Source organism: Acanthaster planci, unplaced genomic scaffold (genome assembly GCF_054643075.1).
Source record: "Acanthaster planci isolate LZ-2023a unplaced genomic scaffold, COTS_SCS Contig3, whole genome shotgun sequence".
Taxonomy (NCBI): domain Eukaryota; kingdom Metazoa; phylum Echinodermata; class Asteroidea; order Valvatida; family Acanthasteridae; genus Acanthaster; species Acanthaster planci.
The window spans coordinates 85,505-99,956 of NW_028257627.1; the positions used below are offsets into that span (position 1 = coordinate 85,505).

Here is a 14,452-nt window from a genome sequence, read left to right on the forward strand (position 1 = left end):
GCAGAATAGATTACAAAATTTCTGTATGTGAATCAATTTAGTACTTGGGATGACATCACTTCACATTACCATACAGAGTATGGCCCATCAATGGGAATTAACTGTCATTACCATTGGTAGATTGATCAATTCCATGATAAATTCAGCAATAAAGATGGCCACTTGTTTTTCCTTTGCAAATGAAGGGGTTGAACAGTGCTCATCAAAACCGGGCAAACTTTGGTCTTTTGTCAGTGGATTAAAGAGTTTATGGAGCTGAAGACAAGGGAAAACAACATCTTATGTCAGAAGACTCCGAAGATGATTGCTTCACGGAGGCCACCTTGTTCTAAATGCAACAAAGTGACAGCAGCAAACTAATCAACAGCCCTGAAATCCCACCCACTGGGCATTCAAGAAAAAAAAAACAAAGTCAATCTAAACCGAGGAAGACTTTTTCTGATTTGGTAATGGCATGCATGCACATGAGAAGTGAAAAAAACCCAAGGAAATCAGCTTATCTGAGGAAAAGGTTCATGACAGCTTCTTCTTGTTTTGCACCAAGATTAAACCACAATCTTTGACGTGGGCTTCAAAGGGTCAGCACTCAAGGTCGCATAAATTTGTACACACAAGTCAGATATTCGTTAAGGTGGGGATCAGCAGATACAAGATAACTGCAATCAATCAACACCGGTGGTGCTCATCAGACACGTTTGGCAAATTACCTCTCTGGAAATCTGTAGGTGAAGAGTTGCATAGTGCAGTGCCTTTTGGTGGTTTTGCAGCGCTGTGTGTGCATTACCTAGACTCCAGCAGGCTCTACCCTCTCCAACCCTGCATCAAGAAAATAATAACTAACAAAATAAAAAATACAAAAAACAGTGTCGAAAACCATCAAGGCATCATGTCTGCACAGGAACGCTTGCACATGAAACCATCACTGCTGCAATATTCTAAGTGCAAGTATCACACATTCTTAAAGGTAAATTTACGTGCTCCCACCATCTGCACTGATAGTGTTGCATTACCATAACACATGGCTGCTGAATTAGCCTCCACCGCACAAGTACATGTACACACAGATGCTGTTTTAGTTAGCATGTACATGTACAGTACAACGGCTTCCTCACAGATGGCAGGCATACATGTGCAAATGTCATTTTGTAAAGGGTAATTCCAGAAATTTGGGGTCCAAATGTGTGACATATTCGCGTGCCTGTTACATCTGACCTTTGTTATTTGACATGGAAATATCACCGGAACTGATTTCAAACTATCAGTATTTGTTTGGCAGGTAATTTGCATTAATTTATCACTCTTGGAAATTGGAAAAAAACGTGTTCTGAACTTACAAGATTTGTCATAAAAGCAGTCACCAATTTAAAGATAATTATGGTCAGAAATCTTTAGACTTTCATTTTCAGACACACTACCCTGGCTGGAATTGCAGTCAGGGTGATTTTTTCTTATCGCTTAGAAAATATAGATCAAACTGTAGGGATGACCATTGTGTCTATAGTATAAAATTAGGGACCATTCGAAATGGTCCACATATGGGGTATACCGTTATGAACATGTACATGTACGTGTACATGCCTTGGGAAAAGTTGCTAATTGCTTAACACATTTGTCTCCTGATCATTTTCTTTGACAATCTATAAGCTCTGAATATTAAACATCAAATTAAATGTGTACATATGCAGTTTCCTTGCCATAAGTGCATCAAATTGTGATATATCTACGTGTAAATGTTTCTTTTAGCCACGTACATGTACATACTGGTATATCCACAACATTTCTAATGGTCTCAAACTGCAGTACCATAATTCAGCCGGTGGATGAAAACATGCTGCACAAACCAGTCAACCTCCCCAGGAGGGTAATTGCCTGGTTGCAAGGAAACCTTTTAGATATTTGCCTATAGGCCAACCTGTCCTTCAGTTTCTGTGCTATCCTGTGGTGCCTTTCATGGTAGTCTACAGCTGTTTCGTAATCCCTAAGAAGAGTAAAAGTGTTGCCAAGACTGTAGCAGGCCTGCGCCTCGATGGCTATGTCGCCCAACCGACGAGCAATATGGAGCGTTTTCCTGCACAGGAGGTTAGGGCAGAAAACAAAGGACAACAAAATAATTGTTATGTGCTTGGAGTAGCATTTGAAAGTTCTTTGTAAGTTCAAAGTATAAATGTAACATGTGAAATCTCTGGGCCTGTTTGCTTCACACAGATCTGTAGTGTGATTAGTGATCCCAAAGCTGGCTCGCCCTATCCACTAACCAACGTAGTGTGATTAGTGATCCCAAAGCTGGCTCACCCTATCCACTAACCAGCGTAGTGTGATTAGTGATCCCAAAGCTGTCTCGCCCTATCCACTAACCAACGTAGTGTAATTAGTGATCCCAAAGCTGGCTCGCCCTATCCACTAACCAACATAGTGTGATTAGTGATCCCTAAGCTGGCTCGCCCTATCCACTAACCAACGTAGTGTAATTAGTGATCCCAAAGCTGGCTCACCCTATCCACTAACCAACATAGTGTGATTAGTGATCCCAAAGCTGGCTCGCCCTATCCACTAACCAACGTAGTGTAATTAGTGATCCCAAAGCTGGCTCGCCCTATCCACTAACCAACATAGTGTGATTAGTGATCCCTAAGCTGGCTCGCCCTATCCACTAACCAACGTAGTGTAATTAGTGATCCCAAAGCTGGCTCACCCTATCCACTAACCAACATAGTGTGATTAGTGATCCCAAAGCTGGCTCGCCCTATCCACTAACCAACGTAGTGTGATTAGTGATCCCAAAGCTGGCTCCCCCTATCCACTAACCAGCGTAGTGTGATTAGTGATCCTAAAGCTGGCTCGCCCTATCCACTAACCAACGTAGTGTAATTAGTGATCCCAAAGCTGGCTCACCCTATCCACTAACCAACATAGTGTGATTAGTGATCCCAAAGCTGTCTCGCCCTATCCACTAACCAACGTAGTGTAATTAGTGATCCCAAAGCTGGCTCGCCCTATCCACTAACCAACATAGTGTGATTAGTGATCCCTAAGCTGGCTCGCCCTATCCACTAACCAACGTAGTGTAATTAGTGATCCCAAAGCTGGCTCACCCTATCCACTAACCAACATAGTGTGATTAGTGATCCCAAAGCTGGCTCGCCCTATCCACTAACCAACGTAGTGTGATTAGTGATCCCAAAGCTGGCTCCCCCTATCCACTAACCAGCGTAGTGTGATTAGTGATCCTAAAGCTGGCTCGCCCTATCCACTAACCAACATAGTGTGATTAGTGATCCCAAAGCTGGCTCGCCCTATCCACTAACCAACGTAGTGTGATTAGTGATCCCAAAGCTGGCTCCCCCTATCCACTAACCAACGTAGTGTGATTAGTGATCCCAAAGCTGGCTCCCCCTATCCACTAACCAACGTAGTGTGATTAGTGATCCCAAAGCTGGCTCCCCCTATCCACTAACCAACGTAGTGTGATTAGTGATCCCAACGCTGGCCCCCCCTATCCACTAACCAACACAGAAATACTGATCATGATCTGCAGCCACGTGAAACAAACGGGCAGAGTGTCCTTTATAAGTATCCTGTGTAGTATTGCTGACATTACAGACAGGTTCAAGGTGGATCTGGTCAAGCAACCAACGAGCAACATACATGTATTATCACTAGTCCACGTATTTTGTACCCAGCTGTGAAAAAACTGCAGTACTAAGTGAAATCTGAAGAACTTCTAAAATAAAACACTGAGAGAGATGCACACACAGGACTTGCTTGACAAAGCCGACTCAGCAGAAAGAAAGGGATTTTTCAAGGTAAAGTCACTGCTGGTGGAGTAGGAAAAAATCTTCTTTTTACCTTGCTTACCTTACATGTACATGCACTCGTACACACATGCCATAAATATCCACGTACATTTAATGTTGTACTTACACATACATGTATATACATTCCAAATGAAGGCAAGATGCATTGACATGGACATCTGGAAACTGTCATTTATGTATGTACATGTATGTCCTTGTACATAGTGGCAGTTGAAGGTATTTTTTTCTGGCTACATGTATGCAAATATGAAAAGAAAGTACATGTAGGTGAAGACAGACCTCCAATTGCTTTTTAGAGCTAAGAACTGAGCAAGTTTGGTTATATGGCTTTAATTTTGGGGGCCCCAAAAAAAACAATATGATGCCTATTTTGGGGTAAAATACCAGTACTGTACATAAATGCCCAATTTGGATTAAGCCAAAGTACGGTACATACATGTACGTGTACATGTAGAGTACAGCACTAATTTAAGTGTAGAGGACGCATCTGTCTATCATCTTTCTTCCTTAATTAGCAATACACGTATCAATACAAGAGTCAGTATGTCAGCTGCACACTGTCCCCTAATCAATTCTTAATGCCTGCGGTGCCCTGGCAAGCGTTCCAACTGGAAATCAATCTACTACATTGTACATGTATATGCGTAACAGGCTGAGAGGTCACCTTCGTCTGATATCAACATGATGCAGGATGGAGCTTCTTACAGATCAGCTTCCAAACCCTTGCTTTATCTTAGACTGATCTTGAGCTGTTGCACACCGACATCTGATGATGGGCTTTTGTGTGATCCAGTGGCAACTCAGTTCATATTACAGTGGTGAGATGGCAGTGATCAACAGCGACGGACTTTCTTCTGGCTGTGATTTGTTACCCTTGCTTGAATAAGTTGAATTTACATGCAAATGCTGCGGTGTCTCAAACCTAAGCCTCTGAAATGTATTGATTTTTTTTATTTTCTTGAAATACAGTGTATATTTTGGAATTCACCTGGTGGACAATGAGAAGGTCAAATCAATACAAAGTGTCAATTTTATCCTCTGTGGAAATTCACGTATTCACATACATATTGGCAAATGTCATAATGCAAGGTTTAACTGGCGTACAGTGTTGAGGTTGAGACAAGATCCAGTACTAGTAACAGGGTGACCAGTGACAAAGGAGTGAGTTGTTGTCATACATTTGAATAGCTCCTGACTTGACTCCAGACTGAAGGTCTTCAATGGTCTTGTGGGACATTAGAACCAAAGATCGTATAGCGCCTACGCTGCGCAAGATGGGGAACTTCACCGTGAATACGCGTAAAATGTTGTTATCGCATGGGCGCCATTCTGGTTGGACTACGCCTGCGCAGTGCCTGTTAATGCACAGGCGCAGGCGCCGCGACAGGCACGCACACACAATTAACGTTCACACTAGAATGGCACCCATAGTAATAACACCTTTATGGCCGAATTACCCATCTTGCGCCGCTACGCGGCGCTATATATAATCTTTGATTAGAACGGTCTTCCTATCCTGCATCGGTCAGGTATTAGCCTTTGATGACAGTCCCTTTGTAAACAACTTTATTTTCAGTGCATGGAAAAAAATCACTTGTTCCTGTCTGCATGAACAGTATTCAAAATACAGGTCCACATTAAATTCAGTTTTGAGTTGTCTCGTTTCCTTTTTTCTCCCAATAAGCACACAGCTGATTAAGTGCCATTCGAAAAACAAAAAGCTAGAAGGTGCAGTGCACTGCTTAACTGCACAAGAAATTGAGTTATGGTGCAGTTCAAATTAAGTTACAACCGAGTACACAGAGCAGGCACTCTGGAATGTAGCCATGCTGCCTACAACTGAAGTGTTAACATGTACATGTACACCTGTCTCCACGAGGCATTTTAGAAGGACAAAATATGCTAGACTATCCATGCATGATCTTCATGCAGTACCACTCAGAGATAAAAAGCTGGAATTTTTTAAAGAATTTTTTACTGCCCCTAATATCTGAAAAGATAACGATGCCTACATGTACTAGTACATGTAGGTCTCTATTTCACAAAAATAACAATGTGCGACTTCTAGAAATGTTTCGATACAGGCGATTCACAATAGTGCGCCTCCAACATGTCCAAGAGTTTGCAACACGCTGACTAATCACAACGTCGACCCTTTCCAAATGCGCATTGGGTCGACAAATTTCGGGCATTGCGATTGGCCAACGCATTGCCAACTCTTAGAGGCACACTTCATGTATTTTGAAATGCCCGTATTGGGTGACAGCTACAATAACAGTCTACACAAGACCTAATGCGTTTAAAGGACGTGTTTAACTACATGTATCTTCATAAATCTCATGAAAAAGCCAATTTTGTAGCTGTATGTTCATGCCCTTACGGAACCTGTACTGTATGCAGCTATTTAATGGCCCGAAAATATTTAAAAAATAATAATTTCAAGTGGCATTTTCAAACTAAAACCTTCACATTACTCTCAAAGCTGGCAACAAACAAATGTGATCCTGTCTTCAGAATCCCATACACAAATCACAATGACTTGCACTATTAACAGTCAGCCGAAAAGGCTGATCAGGATGTGCAAGAAAATGAAAAGATGCCCGGGCACCAACTTACAGCTTTACTCTGAGAGCCAGGAGCAATTTTGGGGAGATAGCAAGCAAATTTGTGTGCCGTGCAAAAACCAGTCATAAATTATTACTGGATGTGAACCAGCCATAACCTTTAAAGCCAAGTAATTTAGATCCAGTCATAGTCACGATTCAGACCCATCATACACCTGTACACCCCAAACAGGAAGTATTATGAGCCTCTGTGTCTGTCCGAGGCTTAGTGCAAAACTGCATGGCCACTCACTTGTAGTAATCAGCCGCTGTCTCAAAATCTCCCATAAACACACAGGCGTTGCCTAGGTTACTGTAGGCCCTCCTCTCCGCTGCCTTGTCTCCGAACTCTTTTGCTATGGACAGCCTCTGTGACAAAATTGATAAAATCCATTATTTCACAGGGATATGAATGGGATTCTCACATACGTCACTAATCTCAAGATTCCTACACCGGACTTGAGTGGACCTCCTTCATTTTATCGTATCTTTTGCTTACTGGAAAGCTTAGCTAGATAATCAATAAGCTGTTTTACCCAGGGTTCCAATCTGTCAATCCCCACTGTCCTAACTGTTGCCAGATGGTGAATATTTACATACAAACTTTGACTGTTATCCCATGTAACTGGCTAGAAAACAAATATATTTAGCACACTGCATTAAAAAATGTGCATTTGTGACCCTCTCTGTGAAAATGAGTCATGAGGCCACTTTCCTCACTTTGCATTAGAAAGAGCACAATCGGCTTTTTGTTTTAATGTACACTATATCACTCATTTTTGCATCCTGATGAAAATTTTTCCGTGCCTTTAACTCAAAAGTGGCTCCGCTGACTTTTGACTCATATCACACAAAAGATCACATTTTACTGCATCTTTGGCTACTGTTACGAAAATCTGCCTCTTGAACTCTAACTTTGCACACATACATACCGGTATATGAGAGATCCCAATATTCAAAGTAATTGTTACTGGGTTCTGTTCCACACACCTGTACTTCAGGAATTCGTATACCCGTTATGTGCACTGTGTATTTTCTTTCATTTTTGGAAAGTGCCCTTCACAACCACGAGCATTTCTTCAACCTGAATGGAAATTCCTAAAAGTCCATTTAAAAAGAACTGGACTTTTTAGACATTTTAAATCCTGTTTTCAGTGTAAACCGGGATGTAAGTGTGCGTCAGAATGTCTTGCCCTTGAGTGTAAAGTACAGTATACTTAACGCTTCAATCAACAAGAGCAGAGCAAACAATTCCTGCAAAATGCTTTGAGTTTGTTAAGCCACATGAACTGGTCCCCACAGCAGACGAACATGTAATCAGCACTGTACGAATTATACCGTGTATAGGTATGTGTATCGACTGTGGGCATAACCAGAGAACAAAGAATATCCTGGTCGGTAACTTGATAGCTGCTCGTATTGATGAGCCTACATGTATGTCATCGTTTCCATGGCAATGCATCTTTATTGGATAAATGTCCAGCACGAAAGAAAAACCACAAGGACAGCTGTGAAGCTCTCGATTTTCATTCTTTCCTGTAATTTTGATTGACGGTTTCATCAAATTTGAAGTAATGAAACAAATGTGACTAAATCTGGTCAATTAAATTTTTTTTTTTCATACCAATATAATTTCATAAAAATGGCTGAAATGAAGGGAAAAAAAACTTCCAACAAGAATTGCATGCTAGGAAATGCACAAGGTAAACAAAAACAGTCCTATGGAACAGCAAATATTGTTATCACACATTGTTGAAGTTATTCGTATTTAAAAGATAAATAGTCAAAGTTTTATACACTAAAACAAGAACTGACATATACATGGGTCATTCCATGAAGTTCGGGCACAGTTTGTGACGGCGTCCCTTGTTACATCAGTGAAAATAAACATCTTTTTTCCCTGCATGTGGATTCTAAATTAACACTGTTCTAAATCTTGCCGGGTTTTTGTAGTGGTGTGCTTCATCTTTGGTGAATAATAATGACTTAATCTGTTCTAATGTGAAAATAGTGGGCAATAAATGTTACCGATGTAACAAGGGACGCCGTCACAAACTGTGCCCGAACTTCATGGAATGACCCATAGAAATTCAACTAAGGAGTAAATGACATAAACCATAACAAACAAACAAAAACATGATACAGGTAGTTCATAATGTCTGCAGGGGAGTCTGTTCCAAAATGAGGATTGACAACCTGCATAATTTGTCAATCACATTGTGTGGTGACAGATGGACTGCATGTAGGAGTTTTTTTGATATTACGAGTAGAAAACACAGCAGCAAGTTGTTGATGAAAGAACATAAATTTTTGTCAGTAAAAGTCTCCCCAAAACAAGTTGGGAGACCTAATTAGAAGACCTGAGGTGGCCTTACAGGCAAACAACAAATGAAGCTGGACATACATGTATGTGGAAAACAAGCCTGCAACGTTTCATTTACATGAAAAAGGCTTCAGTACACATGCACATATGTACATTGAGCAATTTATTTTAAGGCTTCAATTTCTCATTGTTACCAGTAGTCAGGGAACTTGGGCTTTCAACCTGTCAACCTAAAGGCAGGAGGTGATTTATCAGAAAGTCAGTACAAATCAGCATTTCCAACTGTGCTCGTAGCTTGCTTTGGAGCGGATTAGCACAAGCTACCTGTAGCAAATTGTCATGCTGTACATGTACATCCACATATGTATTATGGGGACCAGTGGATGCTACCTACATGTACAATGCACACAGTTTCTATACGCTGACAGGTGTAACAAAAACAAAGACGAAACAAGATGGCAACATGTACACAGGTGATTATCAGAGATGGAGATTGTTTGGGCCTACATGTACAGTACATGTACTTTTGTAAAACCACCCAACTGCACGTGTACATGTAAGTATGTATGCATAGGCGTCACAATGTCAGTAGTGATACCTACATGTACATGCATGACATGTACATGTGCCTCTCCTTCCAACTCGGTGATCCATGCTGACATTCAGGTGAGTTACATGTGAGCTTTCAGTACAAGTAGTGGATGGGATTTTCAGTTTTGCCAGATTCTGTGTGTTGTCTTGGAATATCATTCCCAGGTTTTCGTGTGTTGTCTTTTCTCAGACAGTTTTTCTCACATTGAAAATTTCTTGTCTTCTTTTACTAGGTTTCCTCAGGCCTCTAGGAGCAGTCACTGTGAAGTTTCGAGGACCCTTGATTTCATTACCCAGACTTGAAAAAATACTATTCAGAATAGCCCGAGCAAAAACATACCTGGTGCCAGTCCATGTAATAACACTGAACTTTTTAAACTGAAAAGAAAAGATATACATGTAAATCCTCACAGAGGGCTGTTTAGTTAAATGCCTTGGTTCATTGCTAAAGAAGGAATTCTTCCGATACCAGTCATGAGGCTGTTGTGCACATACATGTTTCTCCTGTACAGGTACACGTACATTGTAGAAGCATTGTGCTATTGACTATTATCTGGTAAGGTGGGCCCACAGGCAAGAAAAATCAGTCTGTAAATGTAAACGGCATGGTTGCCTCTTGAGCTGTGTACAAACTCACTCACGGGTTAAAGGTCAACTTTCATCAGCTGTCATCAATATTTAAAGAGAAAATCTGGTAACTGATAAAAACACCCAAACTCTTCAATGCTTCTCCCTTTAATGGCATTCTGTTGTAGCATTTTTTAATGTCCTTTTCTTTTTCCTTTCCGGCTCTCATAATATCCACTCTTTACTGTCTGATCAAGTGTCTTTAGCTATTTGAATTTCTAGCCGTACTACCACATGGCTAAGCGACCTTTTTGCTAATGGCATAAAGGGAACTAGCGTATGCCATACATGCCATTAATTCTACAACACTGCTTCTCCCTCACAAAGTCTTTTTGACTTTCACATAATCATTTTCACAACAGACCTCCTCTGCATTTGACTGCAAAGTACATATTCCTTTCAATTCTTTCAATGTAGTGAGTAGCCCATCTTGAAAAGATGGATGTGGCAAGTCCACTAATCTACATGTACACACAAAACAATGGCGCATGTACACACAAAACAATGGCAGCTCATCTTGTCTGCCCACCATACCAAGGATTGTACAACTTCAATTCCAATCAATTATCAATGAGTAAATAGGCCATTACTTAGCTCAGTGAGGACTGGCCCAGATACAAATAATGCAGTGTGCTATTAAGGCTCATCCATTTCCTCAGCAAACATGTTGTTGAGGAGCAAACACCATTGCCTACTGTGGGCAGACTCGGCAAACCCAAGCAACCTGAGAGGTGCAGTGCATGACTGAGCTGGTATACATACAAACATGTATACATGTACAACATGTACAAATGTACATGCAGTGTATGTGCTGTCGACATCACTATCAATAATGGTACACGTATGGGGTTTACAGTGTAAATGGAAATGCACATCTTACTTGAACGCAATTACCTAAGTAGACTACTACCGGTAACATCTTCAACCAGGCCTGGCTTACATGTACCCATGAACATTGTACATGTTCAACGTAGGTTAAAAAAGAGGGACAGGAAAGCGAGGATGAGGTCTGCTCCTCTTCAGCACCAAAATGAACATCAACGTGAATATGAGGTACCGGTACCCATCACAACAAATTTGGGCCTGAATTCTAATGGGCACATTAATGTCTGCAACTGTGCAACGCAAATACATGTACACGTATCTACATTACCTTAACATTATGGAAATGTTTTTTCTGAAATGAAACCGTATAGGGCTAAGGTTTCTTTCAGACTGATCATTTTATTTCTCCGCATCTGGGATAAATATCCAAAAGTGGTACGCGCCCTTGAAACCTGTCGAGTTACTTCTTTCTCCCCGTTTTTGGCGATGTACACGTACAGTACATGTAACTCCTGGGCCCGAGTATGTGACATCATCAACTGCAATCCTAACCTCATTCGTTTGCATTTACACTGCACATTTTGCAATATTATATTTGATGCAGAAGTATACTGGTACATTGTAACACTGGCAACAATTGTATTGGAAAACACGAGGCCCCCAATTGAACATTCCTGCAACATTCAGGGCTGAAAACTATTGCAAATCCACAGTGTAAAGTCTTGCTGAGATGTTAAAATTTGTGTTCACATTCAGTTTTACATCAAGTATAAACATGCACAAACAGTGGCAGTGTCAGACTCTACAGTGGGGGGGAGGACAAGTAGAAGACAAAGAAATATTCTAGGGGCAACTAAAATAATGGATCATTTCAAACAAGCTGAAACGAAAGGGACAACTGTGCAAACAGAATAGAAATTCAAATTTCACCCTCCACTTTCATTTATCAAATGTTCTGATTTGGGACAGCAAAGGAAATTTCTAAACGAGTTTACCTGCTTTGTGTGTGTTGGGGGGGGGCAAGTTGAGCATAAATCATGCAAACCAATGGAAGCAATCAGTCTTTCCCACTATGCTGTTTGTGTTAGGTACATGTACCTGAAGAAGCAAGGTGGGCCTCCAGGATTAGGTGCTGCGCCAGTTAACGAAATTTGGAAACCATCCCAGGTTCAAGTACGTGTACCGGTAAATGTACATATTTGATCCTTTTATTGATCATGCCTGGACAAGAAATGTTTGGATAGGCAAAAAGCTTAATTCTTCTAACGCATGACAATATGGACAATGGAGGGCATAAAGAATCAATCTGATTGCCATCTCTCAATCACAGGAAATATGCGACAAACTAGGCAAAACATCCTGAAATCAGCCTTTTGTTCTCATTTGCATTTTTCCCCAGGGTAGGCAAACCACTTCAGGAGCCAGGAGAATGACTCATGGAGCACTCCACAACATGAAAGAGCCACATTCTCTTCAATGTCCATAAAGAACTGAAATTTATGAGGGTACTGACGAATTGTAGTTCAAGGCAAACATGTCCCTGTAATTGGATGCTCGAGGATAAGCAAGCAGGCTGGCTTAACAATTCAGGCTACAATCCCCAGAAACTAATGCAAATGACCAGCAGAAATTAATTTACTAGCATTATCATATGAACTTGTGTGAATGTAGCCTGTGAAACACACACATACATGTATGTCCGCATTTGCCGAATTTTAGTTCTGGCCTTGCATATGTGTACATGTTTACTGCAAAAAACCTACGCAAATGTACACCAATACGTGTACACAATCTTTGGTTAACTCTTTTGAAGTAAAGAAAACGGTTGATTAACCACATGCTGCCGGGTGCTTTTAAAAATGCAGTGCACACATACAAGATATTCTCAAGATTTTCAAAATTCTTCAAAAATTCATAATTTAATTTAATGAACGTTTTATACCCGCACGAATGACTGTTTGGTGACTACTCTAAGCTGACAGGTAACCTTCATTGACTCCTGAATATTTCAGCCAGGCCTGCTGCCCTGTAAAGGGAGCCCAAAATTGTGAGGTGTTGTGTAATTTCCTTTGTCCTCAGTGAATGCAAGTGGCGTCTTTTCAAACATGGCTGGATTAGCATCTAGCGGGCGCACTATGCCCAAAACAGTGGTACACTGTTTAAAAACAGTGACTGATTACCTTCGAAAAATGCAAGCCGAAAAATGATGGCAATTCCCAGCAGCAGGTCTTTTGTTCCTCCAAGTATGGTTCTTTTGTCCCATATCGGGCACCCCAGCTCTGCGTATAAAGCCATGGTGCTCGAGACGGGGTTCCCCGGCAGCAAGTGGTTAATACCGTACACACACCAAATGCATTTAAAATGCAGTTCAATATGCAATTGTATTACAAACCCTCACAGACTTTTCTGGTACTTTTTTTCTCCTTTCCATACCCTGCTAGTTTTACCTCACAGAGTATTTCAGTGTTAGTAGGACTTTTTCTGAGGTAACAGATTAGATGATTTGCCCTTGTCCAGAAGGTTTCATTTAGTACTGCATCAGTCTGCAGGTGCAGTTCTTCCCAAAGTTCCTTGGAAAAAACATTATCCCACGGCCAGACTCCCTGGTCATCTGAAGGACAGCCTCCTTGACCTACCTACATGTACATGCACCTGTAGTAAATCATGCATTACATCCTTGATACCATGCTTAAACTGTACAGACCTAACCTAACACATGTTCATGTATAGTATGGCTGTCAGCCTGTCACATGACCACACACATGTACTCATTCCAAAATTTGCCCATGATGTAATGTACATGTACACAACTAAGACAATGACCGCACTCTGCGCAGGGTTCCCACAGTATTCTGAAAACCAAATCCAATGACTTTTGGGGGACTTTTCAGGACAAGATGACAACTTCCACGACATTTAATGCTATTTGACAGAGCAAACTGTTTAGTTATTATGAAATGGAGGATTGCCATAGCCACTAACAGACTGAGAAGGATATTACAAGTACCTGTAAATTTACCATTATAGCCTGTAAATTTATCCTGTAAAAAAAGACACCTTGTATGATCTTATCTTGATTTCCATGGCTTTTCTATGACTTTTCCCTCCAGTAACAGGAACCAAGGAAGCCCTATTTTTTGCCAATTTTTCAGGACTTTCAACATGTTCAAGGATAATTTTTTTTTCTCAAGATCACAGGGATTTTCCATGACTTGGGGAACTTGGGAATCCTGAGTGGAAACCAACTCCAAGGGGAAACTGTTTAAGTCTCCCAAAATGTGAAGTCTTCCAAAGTGAATCCTGCACTTCATAACAAAGTATTCATTGACTACGAGACAAAGCAACAACAGATGTAGATGACAGAAGAACTACAGTACATGTACATGAGCTAATATGGCTGACCAAGCTACATGTACATTGTACATGTACGACCGTTTGTGAATGCCGACTTAAAAAAAGTGCAATAACTTGCTGGCAGAGGTTCTAGAAGGTCTCCTACTCTTGTAAAAGGTGAACATTGATGAGATCAACCTCAGAGAAGATGGAAAAGTTGACATATGTACATGTACTGTAAAGAAGTGGACAGGTTTTGACTCATCATACATGTACCTGAACTCAAATTCACAGGATCAAAAAGGGGGTAAAAAGTTATGGTAGGTGAGATGTAA

The 14,452-nt window shown here is 40.9% G+C and overlaps 1 protein-coding gene across 2 annotated transcripts in view; it reads right to left on the reverse strand.

Moving 5' to 3' along the window:
* LOC110981044 (G protein-signaling modulator 2-like) overlaps positions 1 to 14,452 on the reverse strand; it is an 81,564-nt gene that overhangs the window by 36,693 nt on the left and 30,419 nt on the right. For both annotated transcript variants that reach the window (XM_022238211.2, XM_087131605.1), the window contains 3 exons: positions 6,672 to 6,787; positions 1,913 to 2,068; positions 708 to 816 (listed from right to left, as the gene is read on the reverse strand). In XM_022238211.2, coding sequence (XP_022093903.1) covers positions 708 to 816; positions 1,913 to 2,068; positions 6,672 to 6,787 — 381 coding nt within the window. The remainder of the gene's footprint in view (positions 1 to 707; positions 817 to 1,912; positions 2,069 to 6,671; positions 6,788 to 14,452) is intronic.